The 27,529-nt window shown below is 37.0% G+C and overlaps 1 protein-coding gene across 3 annotated transcripts in view; it reads left to right on the forward strand.

Annotated features, from left to right (window-relative positions):
• Window positions 1-24,635, forward strand: part of LRIG3 (leucine rich repeats and immunoglobulin like domains 3) — a 38,477-nt gene extending 13,842 nt beyond the window's left edge. For 2 of the 3 annotated variants that reach the window (XM_027656615.1, XM_027656624.1), the window contains exons 4-19: window positions 6,763-6,897; window positions 7,528-7,671; window positions 8,914-9,057; window positions 9,374-9,517; window positions 9,935-10,078; window positions 11,376-11,456; window positions 12,113-12,184; window positions 12,548-12,619; window positions 15,112-15,275; window positions 17,973-18,293; window positions 18,841-19,122; window positions 19,429-19,881; window positions 20,085-20,243; window positions 21,328-21,471; window positions 21,558-21,833; window positions 24,200-24,635. In XM_027656615.1, coding sequence (XP_027512416.1) covers window positions 6,763-6,897; window positions 7,528-7,671; window positions 8,914-9,057; window positions 9,374-9,517; window positions 9,935-10,078; window positions 11,376-11,456; window positions 12,113-12,184; window positions 12,548-12,619; window positions 15,112-15,275; window positions 17,973-18,293; window positions 18,841-19,122; window positions 19,429-19,881; window positions 20,085-20,243; window positions 21,328-21,471; window positions 21,558-21,833; window positions 24,200-24,444 — 2,980 coding nt within the window. In that variant the 3' untranslated portion in view covers window positions 24,445-24,635. Of the gene's footprint in view, window positions 1-4,824; window positions 4,904-6,762; window positions 6,898-7,527; window positions 7,672-8,913; window positions 9,058-9,373; window positions 9,518-9,934; window positions 10,079-11,375; window positions 11,457-12,112; window positions 12,185-12,547; window positions 12,620-15,111; window positions 15,276-17,972; window positions 18,294-18,840; window positions 19,123-19,428; window positions 19,882-20,084; window positions 20,244-21,327; window positions 21,472-21,557; window positions 21,834-24,199 lie in introns of those variants that run through there. The other variant, XM_027656633.1, reaches the window with a different exon arrangement.
• Window positions 24,636-27,529: the final 2,894 nt, after the last annotated feature.

Here is a 27,529-nt window from a genome sequence, read left to right on the forward strand (position 1 = left end):
CCCTCTGTAAAGACAGAAGTTATTTTCACAGTCCATGTGTGCAAGGTTATTTGGAATAGGGGTAGATATGAGAAGTCTGCCTCTTTGTCATCTCACAGTAGTCTGGGCGTGGAAGCTGTGTGCAAAATCCAGGAGAACGCTGTCTCAGTTTGCGTTTAGAAAGCTGCAGTCACAAGAAAGATGTTTAGATGTAACTCCTGAAAATGAAAGCTTACATTCAGTAGAAGTGGATGCCTTTCCCTCATGTGCTTGCCAGAGAAAGTGGTATTGTGTGTTTATAAAGCTAGCATACTAAACTGAAGTTTGGCTCCCAGTATTAAGAAAATGTTGGTCAAATATTTTACATCCTTGTCATCTCTTCAGCTACCACTTTATTATGGGAAATATTAAGATTTGGATGCTGCCTGGAAGAGTTTGTTTTGAAGAAGGATTGAAAGAAAGGATAGAGGAATGCCAGACTGGGCTTCTTGGAGAATGTCCCGAAAATGAGAGTGGTGGTAAACCATGTGTGACTTAGGCTGAAGTTGTGAGCAAAAAGCTAGAGCGAAGAAACTTACTGGAATTAGTTCTTGCAATCTTTGACATTTGGTGTGGAGACTTAAGAGGAAGTAAAGGAAAGAATTTGAAAAGGAACCTTTCTTAGTCAGACTTACAGACGTGGAAAGTCAATTTTTATGGCAGCAATTTAGACCTGTGATGGGAAAGGGAAGAAGTATGTAGAAATCTAGTTTGTTGTAGTAAAAATATAAAGTAGTGAGAGTCTAGATGAATGCTTTTGCAATGAAAATGGAAAAGAATGCAAATTTAATGATGTATTTCCAGTGGAAAAATGTGTAATGATTTTCTGATCACAGTGTTAAAGAAAATGATGAATTAAAAAGAATAATAATGGACCAGAAAAATAGAGAACACTGTTCTGGTGTGACAAAATGGAAGAATGGTAGGAATTCTACCAAGAAGGAGGTACAAGTTGTAGGACATACAGTATGGAAAATATGGGAAGTGAGAATGAAGCTAAGAGGTCAGGCATAAGTATTTGGATTGTATATTAGAGGACTGGTATGTGGTGATTGCAGTAGAGCAGTGAAATGACTTGTGCCTTGAGTGAAAGGATAGGAGAACATTCCTTACTTGTATTAACAGTTGAGGTTAGGGGGTAGGTCTAGAAGAGTGTGGAGTCTAAAGTGCCTAGGCTTTGGTCTGCATCCTCCAAAAGGGAAGTTGGCTCTGTAGCCATAAAGTATAGGTGTTTTTACTTAGCGACTCTATTAGATTAGAAAGATGATTTATAATACTGGAGGACACTATGCTGGGTTTAATCTAGGTCATACTTAAAATTGTCCAAGACTTTAGCATTAGCTAACAGTCACAGAGTACACCAAATCTGCAGTAGGCTATTATTCCTGTTTTCAGTTCATGCCAAAATAGTTATGCCTGCATTGCTTTTGTTTACAGTTGTTAAAATAAAGGAATGAACTTACACATTCACTTGCCCATCACACGCTAAGGTCATCGTGATTATTTTGGAAAAGCCAGAAAACTGAATGAGAAACAGACTTCAGGATGTTAAGAGAGTTTGGAAGGAAAGTTTTATTAGGTTCATATTGGTATGATGGAATGAGAAGGGAATTGCTATGGAAGTATCATGTGTTTGAAAGTTTGGGTTTGCCTTTGTCTTATTTTTGATGATGGAAAAATCTCCAATCACAGAGTTGTTTCAGTCTGCATCTTTCTCTTTCCCTTTTCCCAGTTTGTTTGATTTGGGAATCAATAAACCTTTGGTTTCAAGTTTTGGACAGGGTATCAGTAGCCTACAGAGTTCTGAGTTTTCATTTTCTACTTTATACCTGCATACCAAAAAACCCACAAAATATAAAAGCAGAGACTTGCTGACATCTGCATCGAAAGAACAACTAGAGGCAGGGATCATGAAATGAAGGAGACCTTCAAAAGGAAGTACAACTGCTTGCCTCAAGAAACTTGTGTGTGAAAGATGCATCAGACTTGTAGACCTACCAGTAGAACTGGAAGTGAGCCAGAATTCTGGCTCCATTTCTGACAGCTTTATCTTGGAGAAAAACAGTATCACTTGAAATATTTCTATGTTTAACAGTTGCAAAGATTAAAAAAACCCTAGATTTTCTTAATTCAGTGTGGTTAAGTATCTTAATGGTAAGATAAGCATGTAGTCTCATTAGGTATTCAAGATAACCTTGGTTGGTTAAAACTTGGTGCTAATAACACTGAGGTCACTGGTTCAATCCCCTGTATGGGTTATTCACTTAAGAGTTGGACTCAATGATCCTTGTGAGTCCCTTCCAACTCAGAATAACCTGTGATATCAGGGGCTTTTTGATAAGAATAGTGTTCAACTTGAAACCATAATTTCAGTATTTAAATGATGTAATTGTTAATTACAGTCTGGCTAATTTTAGTAGTCAAATGAGTAGAAATTGAAGAAAAAAAGAACCTTTTTGCTCTTTATTCTTGTAGTAGTTACTGAGACTCTTCTGGTATGTGCTCCTTAAAATTGTCCAGTCTTAGGCTAAAAGCCACAAAGCATATATATCCCAACACTTTCAATTACAGTCTTGGTCTTTCACCTTTAGTACCTTTTTTTTTAATCTTTTTGCTTAAATTTGCTTCTGCTCAGTGTGTTGACATCATTGTTTCTTACAGGAGTTTGGAGTTCGGGAGGGCAGGAGTGGGAGTGCAGGAAACAATAGATGATACGCCAGGAGGCATGTGATGTCAGTGGGTGAGTGGAGGGAAGAATAGATGAAACAACGACAAAAATTTAAAGAGAGGCTGTGAGCTGTAGTGGCATGTAATGGAGACCACTGGGAACATTCTTAGATGTGGACAATCAGGTCTGCTTTGCTTGTACTCTGATAAGGCTGCCTCCAAAGTAGCTCTATTCTGGAAGTCATGCAAATGCAAAATGGTCAAACTAAACGTCTGTGAACCCCAGTGTCTTGGATTCAGCACTGCTCAGAAAGATACATCTAACCCTAGCAGAGTGCTTTTTTCTCTTTTACCTAGCCTCTTAGTTTCCAGCAAGAGTCTCTACTGTGATTTCGTTTGAGATTCAGATTCAGTATATCTTGCCTCTCAAAGCTTAGTTGAGGGACAAGAGGTACTGCATTAGTCCAGAATCACATACATGTTAAAACACTTGTTTTACATCTTACGGTTTTGAAGAATAGTCTGCACAAACACAGTTCTCCAAAATTGTCTTTCTAGACAACTTGTTTATTCCAGATTGCTCCACCTCGAGGCTCCTACACATTTTCCCTGTCAGGACGATACTACTAAGAGGTTTTCAAAGCACAGCAGATCAGGATCTATCTGGAAGAAAGAGTTATGCTGAGGTGGAAGTGCAAGAGTGTTATTTTTATTCTGAGATTTCAAATAGAAACAAAAGATAGAACATGAGGTCCTAATCTGTTCATGAGTTGCGTTTTCCATGTTACAGGATCAGAGTTATAAAGCTTACACAGTATTTCTCTGAGGTAGAAAACTTTACATACTGGCAACCTTTATCAAGAGGTAGTCATACTATCTCAGATCTTAAAAAAACTGGGTTTTTTTTTCAGCACTTAAGAACTTTATGTCTAAAAGGTGCTAACTGGATCCTCAACAAAATGGTTACAGAAGTTTATGTTCTCCTTTGTATTTCCCCAGAGGCAAGGAGACTACAGTCAATATGTCAGATATGTTGTAGCTGTTGTTTATATGGAATGAATCTTGAGATCATGATTGATAGGGCTCTTTTATATGTTTTGGCCTAGTGGTGTGATAAAGTTATGAATACTGAGAGGCAAAGCTAAGGTTTTTCATACACGTAATGAAAAACTGATATTCTGTCTAAGGCTGGTATTCGCACAGGCTTAGGTAAAAGTAATTAAATCAGGCTGTATGCACTCACGGGTCGTTGACTTCTGGGTTTTTTTGCTCCAAGTCAGGGTATAGGCATTCAAATAGCAAAAGGCATGTTCAAATTCATGCAGATATTTTTGGTGGGTTTATCTGCATTGCTTGGTGCTCCTGCTGCTTTAGCTGTAACAGGAGAAGTTGAAAGGAAGCTGCAGCATCTTGCTGTTCCTAGCACATGAAGTAGTAGTTATCCAATTGCTACAGGTCTGCTTCTGGGAGAATTTGATGTGCTGCTTCTCTTGTTGCAGAGGATCTCTGTTTCTCTAATTTCCCCTTAATGTCTGTGAAATGAAGCCAATGGGCTGTGTGCAGCTCCTTTTGTCTGAGTGCAACAATAACAGCATTTCTCTGGAAAGGTTTTGTTTTGGAGTTTCTTCCCCCCAACCTACTCTCAGTGAACAAACTGTTATGTCATTGTGCTGACATACTGTTTCTTTCTATCTTGACAATTAAATAGGCTTGCATTTTCAAACATCTCCTTCATGACTAATTGTAGTGGTGATTTGGCAGTTATGAGGAAGATGATATGTTGTTTTTATTCGATTTGCTTAAGTGATGATTATAAAGAAAAATTAAATTAGAGTTGAAGTTTTCCATTTTAACTAAAGTTGGACCTTGAAGTAGAACTACTTGGATGTCTTCAGTGCTGAATAACCTCCTTCCAGGTGTGAATTATCACACTTAGATTTTTTTGAAGAGAAGCTGGACGAGGCTGTTGAAGCAATAGGGAGTGAACCATTGAGCTATTTTGGAATTGAGTAACTTCTACAAATTTGAGTAAGCAGGAAGGTGCAGTGAGGGCTGGTTTGTTTTTGTTTTAAGATGGACTAGGACTTCAATGTGTAGTGCAGTTTCCGCGAACAAAAGAAGTTGCTTTTCTTTCCACGGTATGACCTTACCATCTCCCATAAAGAAAAATGTTCCCTGAAACAAAGGGTTGTTTTTTGTGTAACCTGGTCTGTGTCAGGTAATTTGCCAGTTAGTGTAAGTGCTAATCTGAAGGTTGTGTATGAGTTTTATTCGGTACCATTAGGTCCAACTAAACTTTGTAATACAGGAGCTATTATCCTGCCAGTTGTGAGGAATTTCTGTTTTATGGAGCAGTGCTGACACAAAGACAGCACTGTGCAAGCCGTCTTATAACTGAACACTTTCACACTGCAATTTAGGAGGCGTGCAGTTCAGGAAATTGCTGGCTTCTGCTGGAGCACACTTTTACTGCAAGGAAAATTTTATTCGTCACTCAAGTAATTGGCAGTTTTAATACCTTGATAGTAATTACCTTGTAAACAAACTAATGCATAAAGGCAAGGCTCTGTGACCTGTTATCTAACTCACAGTCTTATTTGGCCAGTGGAACTGACATATGGTGGTGGTGTTTGTTGTTTTTTATTAAAGTAATTTGTTTCCATTTGTTATAAATACTTTCAGCTAAGAGTTAAAAAATGCAGTGTACCTCTGCAGACAGCCTGAGGAATGAAACATGATACAAGCTCAGCATTGGAGGGGCTGCAAGATCACTTACCATTCCCACATGTGGTCAGAGGGCCCATTAATCTAACTTCTGGTTCAGTTTCTGAGTTAAGAATTTTTTGTCTTGAGCAGTAGTCCCCCCACACCCTTTGAATACGTGAGGGTTGTCCATGCTATCCTAATATGTGGCTTGCTGTTTGATCCAGAGTAAGTATTTCCAATAAAGGCAAACATCTCCCAGAATCAACATTCTTGTTGATAGTTTTACTGAAAGTGCTTTTGCCTACAATCTCCAGGAGCTGGGGAAGCTCCGAAATTTTGATAGTTCTTCATACAAGGTACAGGATATACCACAGCTAGAACTGACTTGAACTTCCCAATGTAACAAGTGTCATTTCAGGTAACGTTTGTTTAATTGGTCATGGTCTGCCTTCACCTATGTACTGTTAGCTCCCCCAAAATAACCCTGTTAACGTTGCTGATATGCGTGTATGATTCTGTACATGCAGCTGAGATGGAAAAACTGGTAGATTGCTGGGTATAAACCGGAAGTATGATCGCTGGAAAAAGTACATGCCAGTGGAAGTGAAGGAAGGGGTGTTCCTTATAACAGACTAGGATATCCATGTCTTTAAACAGTTGCAACCTTCTTGTTGTTGAATTGGATGTGATGCTTAGCAGAAGTTTGACCAGACATGAAGTCCGTAACCCCTGTAATGAGCTCTAATAAGTAGAAATCTTGTTCTTTGCCAGCTCACTAAAAAAATCTATAGGATGAAATACTAGGTCTAATTACATAATTATAGAGTGTTTTTCAGAAGGGGTGCACTGTCATCCATCTTTTCTGTTCTAGCTCTGCTTTTTTTCTGAAAATTCAGTCTTGACTTTCATGCCAAGGGAGTTTTCAAGAAACCCGAAGCACTATGTGTAGCTCCTATGATATTAATTTGCTTAAAATAGAAAACAACTCTAATTTCATTTCATTACAGTACTGTGATGTACTGTTCCATGCAAATAGCAGGTATTTCTACTGTTCAGAAACAGATGATTATAGGGTTTTGCATCTTGTTTTAAAAGCAATGAATTACAGTCATTGGATTATATTGCAATTTTTTTGTTGTTTACTGGGATTATATTTTAAGAAATATTAATGAACACTTAGAGTATTCCAATTTGTGATTTTAGGTGGCTAAAAATTAGTGTTATGTATAGAGAACATAGTTTATTAGTTTTATATAATGAGAAATTATTTTCAAGTAGGGGAATTAAGAACTAACTCTTGTCAGGGTTGTGTAGTTAATATGTGTTTACTCTGGAAATGAGAGTCTTTTGTGTACTGCCCTTAACTTTCAGGACCAGTAACAAGATTGCCAATGTTTTGTCTGAACATCTGAAGCCATTTCAGAGTCTAGAAACTTTGGACTTGAGCAACAACAACATATCAGAACTAAAAATGTCATCATTTCCATCATTACAGCTCAAGTATCTGTAAGTGAAACTTAGTATTATTTTATTTTTCTTTCAGGTTACTTTCAAAAAACTTGTTTGAAAACTTAGATTGGCAGCTGTTTGTTAAGGTACTCAAATCTTTTAATTAGACAGACATTAAATATTGCTATTTTCACCTGTTCAGCTTAATATCAGCTGCTATCTTGAATATATGAGTTGTTACAGTAAGATGTTTTTTTCATAAAAAAAACAAAGGCCATTATCCTGAGATGAAACAAATAGATGTATCTTGAGAGAAATAATTATGTAACAAAATGAATTTAAGTTCCCTATGGCTAGGTTAGTTTGAAGTTACATGGAGTCTGATAGACTTTGTGTGAATCTTTTTTAGGAATAATGCAATGCCAGAGCTATACTGAATGAGAATAAAGTAATGGTATTGCAACATATTATCTTTCTCTATAATCACATTCCTGCAGACTAGAGCGGGGGTGGTGGTGAAATAGTATTTGACTATAGAATAAGCTGTTGGGCTCTAATTAATATGATAAACAAAATTCCATTTATAAATGAGGAAGCACTGCAAGAGCTTTGTGTCTTACTACTTGGTATTAAGAATTTAATAAATAACTGTAATAATTAAATAACTTCTAGGCATTGTTTCAACAGGTATCTTAACAATAATCGAATAACCTCCATGGAGCCTGGTACCTTTGATAACTTGTCTACCACACTTCAAGTATTGAAACTGAACAGGAACAAAATTTCAGCAATCCCTCAAAAGATGTTTAAACTCTCCCATCTGCAGCACCTGTAAGTGCAAACTACAATTGACTAATTGTTTTCAGGTTTTCCAAAGCACTGGCAGTGCTTGAACTTTAGCCTTTAATTTAACCAGAGGCAGAGTGAGACAGATACAAAAAATATATTACTACAACCCTTTGTAACTGCAGCACTGTAGTGAACAAAACTAGTCTTATATGTTGGTGAGATGTGGGTAGTCTTTGTGTTTAAAATTGTTTGCCTATTAAAAGAAAAAAAAAAACACAAAAGGCTGGAGAAGGGGTAATAGCGATATTCCTGTAAAAAAGCGTGGGGAAAATAGTAAGTGAAGTAAACTTTTATAGTTCACTGCAGCAGTCATTTACTTTTGTTCTTTCATGGTGAAATGAAGGAAATTCAGTTGCTTTCAGAAGGTATGACTATAAGCAATATGCTTGAGTAAATAGACCTTCAGCTTCATTGATACAATGATGTCTATAAATGTTTTATCAAATAAATAATGAAGTTATTTAATAAAGTTGCTTAATATGAAAGAGACTGGGGAATTTTTTTTAAATAAAAACTTACAAAGTGTTCAGGAAATAGACAAGAGGATGGGCTACACTTTGCAAATACTGGATAATTAGTTCCCATATCAGATAGTCAAGAGTTAAAAATTACAAATTCTCTTAGGTTAACCTTGAAAGTGCAAGGTCATAAGAACACTGCAAAGGCTGTGTGTAGTGGCAGAAGGGTGAGTGCCGAGGCTGTTTGAGAAAGAGGGAAGGTGTTTTTGTGTAACTAGTTATGGAGAAGGAGGAAGAAATGTATAATGAGTGCTTGGCTGCGGATTAAGAAAGAGAGGGGTCACCGGTGACATTAATTTTTACCTAGTTATCACAACTAAATTGTCAAGTTTTTCTTTCTGACTGATTATTGGTTGCAATTACAAGCTAACCTTAACAGCTCTACTGTGGGATAAACAGCAGGAACTTGCTTTCACTTTTGAATTTGTGAACAGGCTTAACCATAACATTCTAGGTCTACAGGGATTCTTGAAGTCTGAAAATCAAGGAACTACCAAGTACTTGTCCTCAGTATCAAAAAGGCAAAACAGTATTAGCATGGTTAAACATAATGGATTACAATAAAATTTTTGATTTTTATTACTTCTTTTCTGTGTTTTATGTGCAAGAAAAGCATTTAAATAAGGTTTTTTTCCAGAGAGGGAAGAAAGGTTCTTGGCTTGCAGGTAAAATTACTGTGTTGTAAGTGTAAATTTTATTGATGCAGGGAGCTGAATCGCAACAAAATTAAAAAAATAGATGGGCTTACTTTCCAAGGACTTCCAGCTTTGAAATCATTAAAGCTGCAGAGAAATGGAGTTACGAGGCTCATGGATGGTGCTTTCTGGGGATTGACCAACATAGAAGTCTTGTAAGTATCAAACTTCTGCTGGGAGATTCTGCTGATAACATATTAAGTAGAATTACGCAAAATTAATAGAATTTCCTGGTAAAATTTAGAGATGTCTTTGAATTAAATTGTTCTGGTGTGGTTTGAAAAACAGCAAGCAGTCAGTAGTTAATGTGTAGGGCAGCACATTCTGAATGCATGTATACAATTCTAGATGTAAATAGAGGCTGCAACTATCTAGCCAGTGTCATGAAGTCAGATGTGGACCTGTGGCAAAGCATGCCTGCTGCTGAGTTTCTGAACCTTATGTCTTTTGTCTGTTTGTGTGTGTTTGTAGGCAGCTGGACCATAACAACTTAACAGAGGTAACCAAAGGCTGGCTTTATGGCTTGCTGATGCTGCAGCAACTCCATCTCAGTCAAAATGCCATCAGCAGGATCAGTCCTGATGCCTGGGAATTTTGCCAAAAACTCAGTGAACTGTGAGTAGCTTTATTCTATTCCAGTTTTGAAAGCCGGGTACATGTCAAAGCATGAGCTTCTTACTACTGATCTGTGAATTTTTCATAACAAAGTTTCCAAGGTGACAACAACTTTTCTATATGAGAGAGTTATATTTTGTTGAAAGAAGTTGTAGTCAACTGTGACTGCTTTATTTCACTGTGGGAGTTGTACAAAAGCTGTAACAGTCGCTTTCAAATGAAAGAAGTTCATTCTGCAGTAATTTGTGAATTGTTTGAAACAATGCACAAGCAGTGTGGTCAAAAATGGTGTAGTAGTTTTGTGATAACTGTAAGGGGAAAAGATGTGCTCCCCCCAAAAATTCACCTGGGTTGATCTGAGTTAAATAAGCACTGCCGATGAACATTAAAATGTTTTTTTTCCCCTTAAATTTGCAGAGATTTGACATTCAATCAATTAGCAAGGTTAGATGATTCAAGCTTCATTGGTTTAAGTGTGCTGGTTGGACTATACATTGGAAACAACAAAGTAAATTACATTGCTGATTGTGCCTTCAGGGGACTTTCCAGTCTACAGATTTTGTAAGTTGACAAACTCAATTTGTAAGGTTAAAAACCTTAAGAAAAACCCTCAACGTTTATAGTTAGTTCTTTTCCTTGTGAAATATACAAGAACCTTTCGTTACCTTACCCTTATCAGTGTATGTTTCTCTTACAGTAGGATTTATTTTCAGAATAGTTGGGAAAGGGAGGAGTTGGTCTTTTGTTAAGGCTGTGCACAATGGATTGTGGTAATTATATGAATTTTCAGTAGCATTATTATGGGAAAGACCTGTCTCCATTTGAAGGCAGTGAGCAGCACTGCTACCCACAGCTTTAGGGATCTGGATCATAGTTGTGTCTTAAATAAATCATTTTCCCTCATAGTACAAATAAGAAGACAAAACTCAAACTGTGTATTACTATGGATGCTGATGCTTATCTTGACTGGACAATTGCTCTAAGCATTTGAGCATGTTTTGAAATAGCATTTCTTAAAGGAAGGAGAAGAACAAAGTAAATTAATCTAAATATATTCTACTTCGTTAAAATTACTCATTGGGTACAATTGACCCATCTGTTAGCCAGATGAGCAAAATGATTGCCTTTCCCTCTAGGTTTTTAAAAGGATGCTAACACTTTATTTCCAGGGGTTTGCTCACATACTGATACTTTGAGGGTCTAGCACAGATGCATTTCAAAGGGACGTATGCTATGTTTTTTTAAGAATACAGGGAGCTGTAGATCATAAAGAGAGGAAGTCAGAGAATTTTGAGTTGTCTAGGAATTGTTAGGCTTTTCCTCCCAGATTTTTCTTTCTCCTCTAGTCCTACCCTGTTGATTCTTTGCTGACACACCACTGTACACAAATCTCTAATCTCTTTATCCTTCATAGATAACTGAATGTTGTGGATGTTTTGGGATGTAGAAATGATTCTCTGGGTGTTCTCTGGGTATTAATACTATGAACATAAAAAGACATGAATGTGTTTTGGGCATGATCACTTCCTGTGATGCTCCTTCTCTTATAATAGTCCTGTGTCTCAATAGCCTTGGAGGGGAATGTGGGTTTGTTTGCTAATGATTCTGAAAACTTTTGAGTTTGTGATCTTTTTAACTATCAGTCAGAAAAGTACTAAGAATCAGTCTCTCAGTAAAAATTGAAATAGTTAGTCAGGAAAAGTTTCTCTTAAAAAACACAAAAAATGACTAAACAAAAAACCAACCTACCAGAAAGCTATTTTAGAATTATTTTTTTTTTAATAAAATGTCAAAGAATTATATACCTTGTTCTTTTTAATAGCTTTTGTGGTTTGATTTCCCCATCCCTCTTAAACAGGGATCTGAAAAACAATGAAATATCCTGGACTATTGAAGATATGAACGGTGCTTTCTCTGGCCTGGATAAACTTCGGAAGCTGTGAGTATTGCTACGATATTTGTATATCATCATTCCTTAAAAAAATTAGCTTAGCAGCTTGTATGTGTTTCAGGGTACAAGCCCAACACTTAATGATGTTATGTTTTCCGTAGGTGAGATGATTTTTTTTCTCCCTTACCATTTTGTTCTATATAAGATGTTCCTTTTCTGTAAAAGAAACTTCAGATTTTTCAAGTCAAACTAATCTGAAATATTTAAATTATTACTACTACTTCTGGAAATATTTATCAAAGAATGAGGCTTTCCCATAATACAAAATAATAAATGTATCCTATGACAAAGGCATAGTGACAAAGATAGTATTTGTTAAAGTAGTGCAGCATCCAGTGGAAGTGGCTTCATTTCATTGAGATTTCAAATGCAGATCTATGAAATAAAAATATGTTTATATGTATATATTTAGAATAATCATGTCACTTAACTGTACACCTTAAATGTTTTCTAAAATTATGGTAAAATCTAGATATTTATTCAAGGTAAGTAAATTAATATCTTTTAGATTTGAGAGGTTTTGCTGCATTGGAGATGGCTTAATAGTGAATATTAGTCATGATTTGGAAACAAATGCCAAAACCACTCAAAAATAATCTTGATTTAATTTCATCTTCTTTGCATTATGTGCTTAAATTTTTCAGGATGCTCCAAGGAAACAGGATTAGATCCATTACAAAGAAAGCATTTTCTGGTTTGGATGCACTTGAACACTTGTAAGTAGTAGAAATTGACATTTAACCCAAAATTGGAAAAAAATAATTTTGATACTAATTGAAATGAAAGTGGGACTAACAAGCTTTACTTGTGACTTCGGATGAAATGCAATTACCATGGTTGCTACTGTGATCTTTAGAAGGTTCTTCAGTTTTGGAATTATACTGGGTATTTTGGAATTAATGCAGAAAGTGTTATATATTAAGTGTGCTATAAAACTCCTTAGTTGTGTCTCGTTCACTTTTGAGCTTGAGGATCCTTTGTATATCACTAGAATAGCAATCTATTCCTTGAGTCTTAAATATATTCAGTTTAATAAATTACTGCTTTCCTCTAATGTTATTTTTCTTTTATTTTCCTAGAGATCTAAGTAACAATGCAATTATGTCAGTTCAAGGAAATGCATTTTCACAAATGAAGAAACTCAAAGAATTGTAAGTTTCTATCAAAAGGCATCACCTCTATTAAATATATATATATATATATATATAAATATATAAATAAAAACCTTGTAAGATGTCACCTAATGCAGTGATAAAGTTGTGCTGTAATCTGTGTGAAGTCACATAAAAAGTTTGTCAGTGTTTTGGGTTCTTTTATTTTTTATATGATGGGTGTATTTTAAGTGAGAGAGTGGGGGATAGGAGGCATTTGTTTTCTGCTACATTTGGTGTCTATAAAGTCCTTATTTTAAATTGACTGATCTCTGATGGGTTTTAAATAAGGAAGACTTTGATGTAATATACTATAAGATCAGCAGTGCTATCCCTGAGCTAAAGCTTACTGGACCAGTGAAATACAGTGCTGCAATTCTTTCGTGAAGACCTGGTTGTCAGTGCTTGTAATCGAGTCCTTCTGTCCTATAGTAACAAAGGGACAGATCTTCAGAGAAGCTGTGAAGCAGTCACTGGGAAAAATGTATTCTTCTAGTGAGGATTTTCTTTTTGTCCTCTTACCATTTTTTTCTATTGATCGATATGGAACAACATTGTCACTGCTCCCTGTCTAGTCAAACCTGTTGCCCTGAACTGCTCTGTAGATAATCTGTCAGCAAACTAAAGAATAACAAAAAGATGCTACTCTCATGAGTAGAAACTGCTTGAAGCTCGTCTGGAGCTTTTCATTTGTGTTCTCCAGACTCCTATCAAGTGTCACTGGGAGCTGGCTCTCTGTTCATCTTACAGAATTACTCCACGTTGAGTGCCATAGAGAAAGTAGCAAGGAACCTTGCGTATTTCATAGACTTAGAGAACAGACCAGGTTGGAAGATACCTAAAAGGGTCATCTGGTCCTACCTTTCCTTGAAAAGGGCAGCTAGATGAGGTTATCTAGAACCATGTCCAGTTGTGTCTTGAAAGCCTCCAGTGCTGGGCACTCCACCATGTCACATGTTGTTCCAGTGTGTGATTGTTCACACTGTAAAATATTTTTTTCTTGTATCTAGACAATATTTGGTTCATTTGAAATTCAGTTGAATGTTACCCATATTGTGCTGTAGCTGCTCTAGAAAACAGAAACCATGGTTCTACCTGTAGCCAGGGGTTTTCTGCCTTTCCTCTTCCTTGAGTTGGACCTGGTTGTATTGCTTGATTAGTTTGCTGAACTCGCTCAGCCAGCTTCAAGGCAGTTGCTAGTTTGGCACAGGAGAACTGGGAGCACAGTGCTGACAGTTAGGAATTGATACAGATGATTTGAAGAGTGATCAAATGTGATGGAAAGACAGGCTAACACTGCTCCAGAAGGTGTAAGATGCTGTAAGATACTAGACTGTAAACAACTTCAATGAAATAACTATTGAAGAGTTGTCTGTGTTGTTTTTCCTGTACTTTTCTTGAAACACCTGGTAGACATATATTATGTCTGAGGAAGATACAGACAGATGGTAGAAAGTAGTTTCCCACAAGTAAGATTATTTAGTATAACTTCATATCTAGTAGTTTTATTCTGAGACCCTAGAGGAAAATAATATGACAGATACCTACCTACTTCATCAGGATAGCAAAAAAATTGTGGTTTGTCTGCTCATAAAAATAACAAGAATGATTCTAAAACTTCAGTGAAAGATGACCTGTTTCATCTCAATGTAAACTGGTGAGCTGGCATCCCTAGGTTTTTATGCAGTGCTAATGTGAGAAAAGAACACAGAGACACTCTTCCTTTTCTTCAAGAAAAAAAAAATCAAGAATTACTATGTCTTCATTTATCTTTAAAGCTGTATATCCCCCTGGATCCATAAATTATTTTTGCTTTTCTTTCAAAAACAGGTGAGATTTAAAGACAGGTATTTTACTACTGAATGTGGTTTTTTAATATGTTTTTTTAAGGGTGATTTTGAGTTTTCAGCCAAAAACGAGAACTCTTCCTGCTTGAACTCCTGATTCTAGATGCTTACCAGAATATTTCTTTGCTTTTTTGTTTTTTCACTCTGTGAGTGTAGATATTCCCACAGGTTAGGTAAGTTCTGCACAAGTTATTTCAACAAGTTACTATTCTCTGTCTCCCCACTCCCCTTTTTAAATATCTTCACCAAGATAAATTCTGACTGAAAGGGAAATGAGAATGAAGCTGTCTCAGATGTTGACTTCCAGAGTGCCTACCTTCTGGACTGTTCTCCTGCATGCCCATTCCATGTGTCCTACTGCTGGCTGTACTTTTGTACCTGATACAGCACAAATATGCCTGTTTACCTGTACTCATATTTGTAGCAGAAGCTGGGAGTTCAGGATAACGTGTCTGTTTTGTAGAATGTAGGAGTCATGACAATAGTGTCACTACACCTGAGCTGAACGATATTGCTGTCTTTTCTCTTGTGATACATGTGTTTAGCCTCAAAATTTATTTTGTTACTAATGTGTGCTCATATAGATGTGTAATACAAATAGAAAAAACCAACAAACCGTCTTTGAGTGTAACTGCTTTCTCTCAGGCACTTCAACACATCAAGTCTCTTGTGTGACTGCCAGTTAAAATGGCTACCACAGTGGATGTCAGAGAACAGCTTCCAGAGCTTTGTAAATGCCAGTTGTGCCCATCCTCAGCTGCTAAAAGGGAGAAGTATTTTTGCTGTCAGCCTGGATGGGTTTGTCTGTGGTAAGTATAGCCTCTATTTCTCATTCCATAGAAAAATTTTGCTGTATGCTTAGTTTTTTTGTAGTTTCTTCGATATGTTTTGATTTCTGTAATAAAATGGAGAGGATTTGATATTTATTAACATTTTTTTCTATTCCCAAACTGTGATGTAGATGCTCAAAACTTGTAGCTTTGTACAAGTTGGGGAGTGACAGTCTTTTGGCTTTTATTTTATGTACAGCTTGCTTACATAGTACGTAGTATAATGTACAAGGGAAAGCTCAATAGTCTGTGGTGGTAGTTGTGTATGCCTCCATTTACACTGTTGATATTTTGTATTTCAGTTTACCAGATAGTAAATGCTAGTAAAATATTTTTACTTGAGAATTTGAGGTGATAGTATCTGCCTTAAAAATGAAAGTTTTCTGTGTATGTTTAGTAGCATTCATTATTCACATGTATGTTGTGTTCTCTGTTTAAAGCAAAGTGAAGCTAAGCATTCAGAGTAAAGATGTGTGTTTAGGTACTCTGATACATAAAGTGGGAACTGCAACAAAAATATTAGGAAATTAAAAGCTAACTGGATTTCATGTATTTTTGTTGAATACATTTTTTTTTTTTACTAGAAAGGATTCAAACTTTGTATTCTTCGTAGACAAAACAGTAACTATCTTCTCAATAATTTTTCTCTCATAACAAATATAACTACTTAATTTTTACTGTTGCTGCTTATATCCTTTTTTGCAGTGGGAAAGCAGGTACAGAGTATAAAATAGTATACAAAAATGTTGTTTTCTCTCTTTCTGTTAGCAGTCAAATATTTAATAAATAATGAGTAGGTGCTGGCTACTGCTGAAAAGGAGAAGTTGACAGTGCAGAAAATTACAGGTTACTTGGTGGTTAAAGGAGTATAATGAAGTATACATTCTTATTTATGAGAAACTCATTCTGTCAAAAAATGAAATTGGGAATTTAAATATATAACTTTTATTTTTTAAACCAGGGACTTTAACAAATTGTGACCTTTCTTTTAGCTGCTGAATGGCATTTTTAATTAACTCATTTCAAACCCTTTTAAGATGTATTAGCAAAAGGGAATGTACTAATAGTTGTTATATTTAATACTTAACGTAATTGTCGTGCAGAAGTATCTAAAATCTCTTAATACAATCAAATAAGTGATTCACTTAAATCTTTAAAGTGTACCATCACTAGACATTTGGGTGTACACACCTTGCCTTATGAGTTTACAATGACTGCTTTTGCTTTTATAGAATTTTTAAGAGAAGTGTATTGACTCCTGTGTGAAATTAAAATGTGGGTATAAATGTGTGTCTCTGTGATACATTCATCCAAATATGCATTCAAATAGTTCTTTTCTGACAAAACACAGTGCCTCTATTATCCTGGTGTGTTCTGTATTCTGTACTGTATGCTTATTTGAGTGACCTTTTTATCCCCCCCTTCCTGTGAAATAAGATTAAAATATATTCTCCTGTCCTCTCACAAGGCTAATTTAAGTATTTACAGTGCTTTACTTTAGTTATACCTGTGCAAAGTCAGTGAAACTATCAACTTAATTTTCAAATTGTATAGTTTGTCATGGAGGACTTAAGACATGGGTATGAGGCATGAAAAAAAATGGCCTTGGAGATTCTTAAGGTCCTTGCTTAGAGTCCCAGATTCACATTACCCTGTCACTGGAACACAACTTCAGACCTGCGTGTCTTTTGCAGGCAGCTCAAGGCTAGGCTATCTGCACATCTTATTTTCTTTTGTAACACACAACGTGAAAGTTCTTTTAGGAAATAACACTTTGACCTTGATATGTGATTCCCAAACAAATGAGATATAAGGAGACAAGGGGCTAGATAAAAATGGACTCTTGTGCAGGGAGGAGTATTTGGGGCACAGGCCTTTTCCTGCAGTTCCTGTGAAGTTTTTCAGGAGATTGGAGACATCTTGAAAACTGGGAATATGCTAACGCTTTTGCTTTTGGGAGACCAGGCATTTAATTGCCCACTCCTTTTATACATGCAGTGTACATACAATTGAATAAATAATTCAGAAGGCAATTAATTCTGTAAACTCACAACATGTCACTTTGAAGGTAACTTTTCAATGGTAAAGAGACCTCCAGAAATTAATGTCTTGAAGTTCTTGTGTGCTGTCCTGCTTAAGGGATCTTTATCCTCTTTGGACCAAACAACCACAGATCACTGAAACACTGACTTTTGTACACGATTTTTTGTTTATGGGTTTGGGTAAAACCCTTGACTATAACTTACAGTTTCTGATGGCAGAAGGACTGTGCTTTCAATAAAGAAAAACCCACAGCAGCCTCAGGTGTTGTAAATATGAAGGGTAGGCTTCTTGACTGATGTTCAGAATAGTTCTTACAGATGTCAGGGGGTAGTTCTTCCATCTTTAAGGCTGCTGTTAAACAAACTATACACATAGTCTGATTTTAAATGTGCTTTTTTTTCAATGAGAGATGACTTGGCACAATAAACTCATAAAATATGACATCTTTAATGCACTAAGGCTAGTGAAATTTAAAACTAAAGCATTGTGTATCCATTTTATAAACAGTTATCTGACTCCTCTCTCAAACCTATAAAACAAGGCTTACAAACTCCTTCTGAAAAGAGTCCTCAGGCCTCACCTTTATTTTTTTTTTTCTCTTGCCCTGTGTTACTTTTTCTCCCTTCTGTGCAGATGATTTTCCTAAACCACAGATCACCGTACAGCCAGAAACCCAGTCAGCAATCAAAGGCTCCAATTTGAGTTTTGTGTGTTCAGCAGCCAGCAGCAGTGATTCCCCAATGACTTTTGCATGGAAGAAAGACAATGAATTACTGCAAGATGCTGAAATGGAGAATTATGCACACCTCCGGGCACAGGGTGGTGAAGTGATGGAGTACACTACCATCCTTCGACTGCGCAATGTTGAGTTCAGTAACGAAGGGAAATACCAGTGTGTTATTTCAAATCACTTTGGTTCATCTTACTCTGTCAAAGCCAAACTTACAGTAAACAGTAAGTATGTTACTTTTTGCTTGTGGCCTTAAAAGTAGAATGATTTTAATCAAGATGTGTGAACATAGTTTTTCCATTCTCATCATCTGTATCTTTTAAGAGATCCCTTAATATGCTGAGATTATTTCTTAAAATATATCTACTTCCAAGATCAGACCATTCAGCTATACTTCTGGTCCCATTGTGTTGAAGCATAGTATAGGAAAAAACAAGTAATAAGATTCATAATAAATCTTATAGATAGACAAAATCTATCTTACAAGATGGAAAAAACATTAATCCTGTCTTCACAGGAGGTAAGTGTATACTTTGTTTCAAAGTGCTGTGGAAAGGACATGTAGGAGGCTGTTTGCAGAAATGAGATTTGGATCTAGGTGGTCTCACATACTTCACAGTTCCCTCCGTTTCTTTCTGCTGGATACTGATAAATTTAGGTTGTGTGCTTCTCTGGCATTTTTAGGCCAACAAAGGGTGTTAAGAAAATGTTGTGCAAAAAAGAAAAAGTATGTTTCATGTATTCATTTTGGTATCACTAACTTTTCTTTAGTGCTACCTTCATTTACAAAGATCCCCATGGACTTAACCATTCGAGCTGGAGCAATGGCACGTTTGGAATGTGCTGCAGTTGGGCATCCTGTCCCACAGATTGCTTGGCAGAAAGATGGTGGAACAGATTTTCCTGCAGCGCGCAAGAGGCGCATGCATGTCATGCCTGAAGATGATGTATTCTTTATTGTTGATGTAAAGATTGAGGACACAGGTGTTTATAGCTGTACAGCTCAAAACACTGCTGGAAGCATTTCAGCTAACGCAACATTAACAGTACTAGGTAAGATATTGGCAATCCTTGTTACATTTTGTTAACCATTTTTATTCTAGTTCTCTGCAACCTTAAGTGTGTATGATTTGGCCTTTTTGCCTTGTGAGGTAATCAAGCATTTAGGTCTGATCAGTTGACAAGTAAATTGTAGGCTCTAAAGTCAAGAGTCCTTGAGTTTTTTCTGAGAATCAGATTAAGCTTCATTAGGCCTTACTGATGCATTTAATTTAGCTTTTCCTCTTGAGCTTTGAAGGAAGGGGACGTTGTCATTTTTGCAAGGTCATTTAGGATATAAGGCTTGTGCTTTCTTTTCAGAAACACCATCATTTTTGCGACCTTTGATGGATCGAACTGTAACAAAAGGGGAAACTGCAGTCTTGCAGTGTATTGCTGGTGGTAGTCCTCCACCCCGACTGAACTGGACTAAGGATGACAGCCCTCTCGTGGTAACAGAAAGACATTTCTTTGCTGCAGGCAATCAGTTACTAATTATTGTGGATACAGATGTAGAAGATGCTGGAAAATACACCTGTGAAATGTCTAATACACTTGGGACAGAACGCGGCAACATCCGTCTTAATGTAATTCCTACTCCCACTTGTGATTCTCCTCAAAATGTTGCCCCATCACTTGATGATGATGGATGGGCCACAGTTGGCATTGTGATCATAGCTGTGGTTTGCTGTGTGGTGGGCACTTCCTTGGTGTGGGTAATCATCATCTACCACACAAGAAGGAGGAATGAAGATTGCAGCATCACAAATACAGGTGTGTAAACTGAAAGTTTGCCTTGGAAAGGAAAAAAAATGTTTGTGGTTGCTTTGCAAAGACTTTATTGTAGGAACATTTGAGTGCTTTGGCTCAGAAGAGCAAATTACTTGTTACTTGCAGTGCTTTGCTGACAAATTTATAAGTGCTTCTGCAAACTGAAGTATGCTGATGGCTTTTGTATGTGTTTTGCATCCCCACAGATGAAACAAATTTGCCTGCTGACATTCCCAGTTACCTGTCATCCCAGGGGACACTAGCTGAAAGGCAGGATGGATATGGCTCATCTGAAAATGGCAGTCATCATCAGTTCCTCACTTCTTCTGTGGGAGGGTATTTCTTACAGCAGAGAGACGGTAATGGTAGGTATAAAATGCTAAGCAGATTTTCTATGTTGCTTGAGTAGCTGTAGTTTTCCTATTGTCTTTCTGACTAGTAGAAATAACACTAAAGAAGTGTCTTTACTGAAAGTTTGAGGATGTGAAATGTATTGCTTAGTATTGCTTCAAAAAGATAATAAAAGGAACTTGGATCTGTTCATCCAAATAACGTTATGGCTTTTATTAAATTATGAATTTTTTCACTAATCTCAAGGGTAAATTTAAACTGATGATCACGTTTCCAAAAGAAGAGTGTCCAAAGCAACAGCTTGTCTTCAGCTCTTACAGCTTGAAAAGGATTCTTTAATGGCATGTGGGCATATGTGATAATACCAGTGTAACTTTAGTTTAACTCTTTAAACTTGCCAGTTAGAAAAGTCATTAGGGTCAAAGTCAATAAGAGATTTAAAGTGACTGCAAGTTACCTTATGCTGCAGTACTTGATATTTATACATCTGACGCCTGAAAATCTAGTGTAACATACCTGCATTAGGGAGGAAAAGGCACTTTGCTGGGAAGAGGTAGGGATTGAGATACAGTCAGGAATTGGAACAGGTGGCAATGAAGTGGTGGTGAGATAGTGCTACAGTTGTAGGGTAGTGAGAGGAGCAGCCTCTTTGTGGGTCAAGAACCACAGACCGTGTCCACACCTTCAGGAGCATTTGAACTGAAAATCTCTATGGCTGTTCAAGCAGCCAGTTACTCCTTCAGATTCTTCCACGTGGGACTTTTGTGTTGACAGTCTGGGCTCCAAAACGTATCTGTGAGACAGAGCATGAACCTGGCTTCACAAGTGCTTTAGAAGTTGTCCCTGGCTTTGATCCCTGTGATGGGTTTTGTTTTGTTATTTAGGGGTTGTATCATGAAGCAAAGTGTGACACATTCTCTGTTAAGCTAATTAATTGAACACTTGCTAGAATTAGAATTCTTATCAAAAGGTTAGGTTGAACCTAATCAAACTCTAAAATACACTATGAAATGCAGCTGAACACATGGGGTTCTTAAGAAACTGTAAGCCGAAGATTCAGAAAAGATTTTATACTGACATGTCAATTTTATTTCTAAGGCATTTGCCATCTAGATAACAGCAGTGAAACAGACTTGGAGGGTGCTGCAGATCCATTCCTATGCCACTATCTGGGGACTTCAGGGACTTTGTATTTAAAAGGAAACACATATAGTTCTGATGCATTTGAAGCATACAATGCAAGTAAGTTGGCAGGGGGGAAGTTTTAGTCCTAATTCAATCTTGTGTTATGATGAATCTATATGAAAACAATCTTTCATTTTCATTAGGTTGCAGCCCTGACCAAAGAACAGCATGCTTGGATCCTTTTGAGTCTGGATATTTAAGGAAAAAGGAATGCTATCAATACTTGCCTCCACTAGATGATCCCTTTGACCAGTGTGTTGGCATTATCGGGATGCAGGCTACAAGTAGCAGATTGATTAATTCTATTTATACTCAAAATGAAGGAACTGGACTAAAAAGCAAAAGTCTGAATTTGGACACATTTGATTTAAACAGAAGTTTGGAACCCTCATCTGTTATGAGTAACAGCACTTTCATGGGTATGTTCTAGTTGTTGTTTTTTATTCGAGCTTGCTGTCTTGCTTCCTCCTTACAACACTAAGCAAAACTGATTTCTCAGCTTTTTCTTTCCCTAATGTTTTAAGCTGAGGAAGAGAGGAATGGTTATAGTAAAACTGTGTGATGAGAATATTTAGGTTACTGGGATGTCTTAATAGCTCACACTTACATGAAAGTCTCATCAGTGATGTGATTCTTATCTTCTGTCTTAATATAGATGGCAAATTTCCATAAATGTTAGGATACATAACAGGCAAAAGGTATACAAGGTCCCAGGAGGGCTCAGGGCAGGTGGGGAGACTTGAGCTTGTATGAGTATGTATCATGTAACATGTATCATGCCTTCAAAGTAAGGCACTATGTAAAAATGCCCTCTCTACCCCTCCGTTGTCCTTTTCTCATGGTTTGTATGACAAAAAGAGTTCCCAAAGTTTACTTCAGGGTTTACAATTTTAATCCAGATTGCAGGAAGAGATGGGGGGAAGGAGAAAAGCTTTACCTTTGAAGCTTCTTAAGTTTTGGGTATTGGTTGGGCTGGTTGGTTTAAAATGCATATAAAACCACATACTGCTCTCATCCTTGTGATATCTTTGCACCAAGCACAGCCCTGGTACCGTGGATTGTTTCCTGGCTGGTGTGTCAGCATTGGCTGATCAAGGCCTGGGTCTGATGGCTCTGCAAGGGGACCTGGGGGAATGCACGTCACTGGGCTCTTTGTTCTCAGGGGGTGGGGAGCGAGGCACAACCTCTGAAGTTTTCCCCCTTCGAAAGCCAGATGTTTGAACTATAAAATGTTGCAGATGCCAGGACATCTGGCAGAGGCCCTGCGACTACATGTGGCCAGACCCCTGGCTGCCTGCCACTATTACTGTGGTGGGACTGTGTGGATAGGGCTCCTGCAGGAAATAGTTCAGCTATAGATTGGTATACCCTGGAGTTAATGCCATATCAAGGGCATCTTGCCCTAAAAATCTATACAGAGCTACTCTTTTCATCAGTTCTCTTAGGCTACAACCCTGCTTAAGTTGCATCATCACTGCCTTGGATGCTTTTTAATCATTAGTGCTCTTGCCTCAAAGAACCTATGGCTAGATCTTGGAGATGGTGGCTGTGGAAGAAGTTGTGATAGATTTCTTGTCCTTAGTTGTGAATCCACTTTTTTCAGCATTGTCTTCAAATTCAACTCCCCTTTTGCTTATACAATCACAATGAAGAAGACAACTGGAATTAACTTTACTGTCAATGCATGAATCAGGAAGTTCATAGCTTGGATTTTGGTTTTTAAGATAGGACTCATTTGTAGCTTTGCTGTTGTGAGGAACATCCTTTCGTATTGTATTAGGTTAAAATTGCTCTACAAAGCATTGATGCAAATGTGGATCTTGTCCAATTCCATTTTTAGTAACTTCTCAGATGACAGTTTTACTTGAAACCCTTGCTTCTAGCCCCTAAGCAAAAGTGTGGTGGTTTGGGTTCAAAATTTATTAAAGATTGTAGTGTTAAGTTATTAATAAAAACTCAAGTTCTTCAAAATCAGCCTGTAGCATGTTTTCCTCTAAAAATAAGTCCTTTGAGTGTCTCTTGCAGACGCTGATTTGCAATAGCTGTATCAATGAAAAAAGAGAAGACCCTTCTTTCAAAGGTGTTGATGCTAATTATTTTCTGACTAGTAAATCCAGGTAGTTATTTATAAAGATTGAACTGAAATGCTGAATTCTCGTTGGGTTACGACTGTTCTCTTTGCCCACAAATAGCTAGATGATCAGTTATGAATGGAGCGTGTGGCTAGCTGGACTTTTATTATTAATGAGACATGCTAACCAGAAAAAGATTTCTTTAGCATTTGGATTGCACTGTGGGATGATGTTGCATAACGCAATACAGGTCAGGAGTTAAATTTTTTTAAAAACCTGTTTTATTTTTTCTGAACTACATGGCAGATGGTATGTGCCATTCATTCACTGAAGAACAAAACAGGGAGACTGCTGTGACCTTTGCGTTGGAAAGTGTCTTGTGTTTGCAGTTTGGTCTGTGTTCCCACCTCCCCCCTCACCACCCTCTCCAAATTAAAATGGGTATGGAAGTAGTCATGAAAACGAAAGAAAGTTGTCGGTGGCTATACAATTGCTTTGGAAATGTTTTTAATGTCTCAGGTGGCAGAGTCTTGCTTTATGCTTGTGATCACATCGATGTTTTCTTTTAAGGGGTAAAACAACAGTGAAGTAAAATTTCACTTTGGTGAACTTTTTCTGTCAATCTTTGGCTTACATTCCAACATGCAGTCCTTGGTGAGGCACGAAGCTGTTAGCATTGGTATTTCTGTACTCACTCTTTTACTGTCTTTCAGGAACATTTGGAAAACCTTTATGGAGGCCTCAGCTGGACACTCTTTCAAGTTGTAGGCAGCCAGTAAATTGCCAGCCGAAAACCTCCCGTAATAATCATCATGCCTCACTGGACTTTGATGCAGAGGCAGATGAAGAGGGAAAGGAAAGGACAGATTCTAGAGGAGAAAATAGCTTTTATACTTGCAAACAGTCATTTGAAAACTTTAGGACTTCTGCTTTCCAATCCTGTGATTTGGATACATAGTTCTTTTTGGACTTGCTATTGATTTCTGGAACCAAAGAAATACTTTGATATACTACTACCTCAGTATGAAACTTTATTTAAAAAGGGACTAAGGAAAAGAAGAAGGAAAGAAAGAAACCACATGATGCTATGAATTCTGAAGAAAAAATGTATTTTTATTCCAATAAAGCATAATTGCCAAAGTGCTCTTCGTTTGTTGTACTGAGAAAACATTCCTTATAAAAATACTATATTTTTAATTATTTTATAGCTTTTTTAATGCAAATATATTTTGTAAATTAATGGTGTAAATAATACAGCATATGTATTTCTATGTCAGACTTCATTTTATTGAAATGAGCAGTAAACATTCTAATTTTGTACTGTTACTTGTACCTTTTTATAAATGGAAACTCCATGCTGTTTGCAGGTATCATGCATCTTATTTGCACATTACTTTTAATAAAATCTGCTGCTGTGTGGTCTCTGACCCACATTAGTGTATGAAGAATGAACAACGTGAATTACGTTTCTAGACAGTGTTTTCTGATGCACGTTTGCACCTTTGTTTGACCTAAACTCGTACCTTTAGATTTACTGTGTAAAATATGTTCATCTTCAAAGAGTTGGTGTGGTCCTGCCATGGCTGCTGGAGAAGTGGCTTGAAGCTATTTCAACCAAAATAAGTATGCAAGTGTTTTCCACTTAGCAAATTTCCACTGTGCGCACATGCTCCCAGTTTTCATGCGCGCAAGGCTGTAGTACTGCCAGTTTTTCCATGCCTGTGTTGTAGTGTGCCTGCATCTGTTGGAGGATATACACAGTAGATGCACAAATTCACATCAAGCTATTTAGTAGAAGAAGAAAAGAGGCACTGTATATCTGCTTGGTAAAACTGCTCTTTTCTGAGTGGGTTAGTGTTCAGTGTTTGCCAAATATGCAGTGCATGCCTGAGTCTTTGCTTTCCCATACCCTTTCTCCCTCCTTTTTTGCTTCTACGACCACTCCATGCCCAACATGAGAAGGTAATCCAAGTACAAGATAATGTTTACTTTGGTTTAATTTGTGCTTCTGTTCCTTACTTGGCTGCCCTTCTCTGGTTATAGATGAGATCTGTGCTTTATTTAATTGCTCGGTCAAGTTGAGCAATATTGAATTCTTGCTGGATTATATTTGCAGTAATGAACACAATATCTTCAACTCTTAAGAAGTTGGAGAAAGAGAATTGCTTATTATAACATAGTAATTAAAACTAAGTGAAAACACTCTATTTTGGTTTTCTGTGTATGGATACCTACTATTTTAAAAATCTGTGAATCTTTTTGTCATCACTCCATTAGAACAGTGAGATTCTAAAGTGGTTAATACTATAGGAGATTGGCTTTTTAAATCTGCCTGCTTTGAAGGTGCAAACTTACATGGTTGCCAGATATCTTCTTTTAAACTAAATTAAATGCAGCTGTTAAAGTAGGCCATCACAGGCATCATGGCTAAAGCTTGAGCAAAGATTTCATTGCCTGGTGTAGCTGAGCTAAGGGCTTTTAGTTGTAGCCAGAAACCTGGTACCCAGATTGCAATGCAATTTCCCTTTACTTTAGGCACCAGTATTAGAAACAGGAAGTTAATCCATCCTTGGTCGCTGGTGGTCTAAGTGTACAGAATGGATTTTGCGTGCTTCAGCTGATCATATTGCCAGATTTTTTGACTTATTGTTAATTTGTCTTCATTGCTGCCAGATGTGCTGATGTGCTGACAGACATTGATATGGGTGTTTGATTATAATTAAGTGCATTTAAAAGAGATTAATTTTTCATGAGTTAAACAAAACCTATAAGTCAATAAGGCAAGAAATCTTAAATTTTATTCACTCAATAGCTCTCCTTTTACTCCCCCTCAGCCCCCTCCCCACTGACCCCTTTTTTAGGGAGAGAAGAGCTGGGGGCTGTAATAAGCTTGTGTTTGTAACCAAACATTGCCTTTTTGACATATTAAAAAGCACCAAAGTTATAAATGGTTAAGTGCATTTTTCATTCCAGAGTTAATGTTTATCCTTAATAACTCCATCATAAAAAACAAGCCTTAAATTTATTTTCTGTAGTGGGGGAGGGTTGAGAACAATGGCAATGCCATTTATTACTTTTTCATCTTCCTTGAAAAGATCCTAATCTTCCAAAGGCTTGGATCTCTGTACCTAAATAAGTGTTCAGGGTCAATGAATTTTAAATGCTTTCTATCAAATTTCATTTAGCAACCTAAACATACAAATGACTTAAAACTTTTATTTGATGCCTTAAGTACCCAGAAATGGAAGTGAAAGCTCCAAAGTTCTCTTTTCTGCCAACCAGTTTTTGTGTTTAATTAATGAATTGTGCTTAAATAGAGTGGTAATTTGTAAATTTCAAGATAGTTGCAATATCTTAGTAGTTCTTTTAAGGCCACTGATGTAACCAAACATCTGTTTTAAAGGCTTGCAAGTTAACTTGCATTTGTTCTCTTCCCCTCCCCCCCCCCCTTCTTTTTTCCCCTCTGAAGATGCAGATGTTAGGGAGTTGGGAGTTGGATGTTTACACAGCTGAAAGCTAAATTTTAAGTTGATGTGATGGGAAAATAAATTGCAGCCAACAGTAAGTAAATCTTATACTGCATCTCAGAGTCTTAGAATGAGAAACAAGTGTTGCTGAATGACAGACATTTTGCAGTTTCACAACCAGCAGCAATTGAAATCTTGTCATGGACAGAACTTGTAGAATGTTCTTTAAAGGCAGTATGCTCTTAATGCTTTACACAACAGAATGTTTTGCTTGTTGAACTCATGCAAGCAACTGCTGAGATATAGTTTCTGTAAGCCCTGAATAATAATTTTAAAAATTTTAGATAAATAGTTACTCATTTACCAGAATCTCTCTGGAGCAAGCATTTCCAAACAGTAACCTAAATGGTGTGCATAAGATAACACTGGTGGATACTGGAGCATACTCCAGCATACTGGAGGCTGTTACTATTTCAAATACAAAATCTTACAGAGTGCTATGGTATTTCAGCACCAAATGCTTTAATTTAGAGTTCTTTACTTCACTGTAAATGGATCTTGAGAAATGGCAAAGAG

This window comes from Corapipo altera, unplaced genomic scaffold (genome assembly GCF_003945725.1).
Source record: "Corapipo altera isolate COAL_440 unplaced genomic scaffold, ASM394572v1 1, whole genome shotgun sequence".
NCBI lineage: Eukaryota > Metazoa > Chordata > Aves > Passeriformes > Pipridae > Corapipo > Corapipo altera.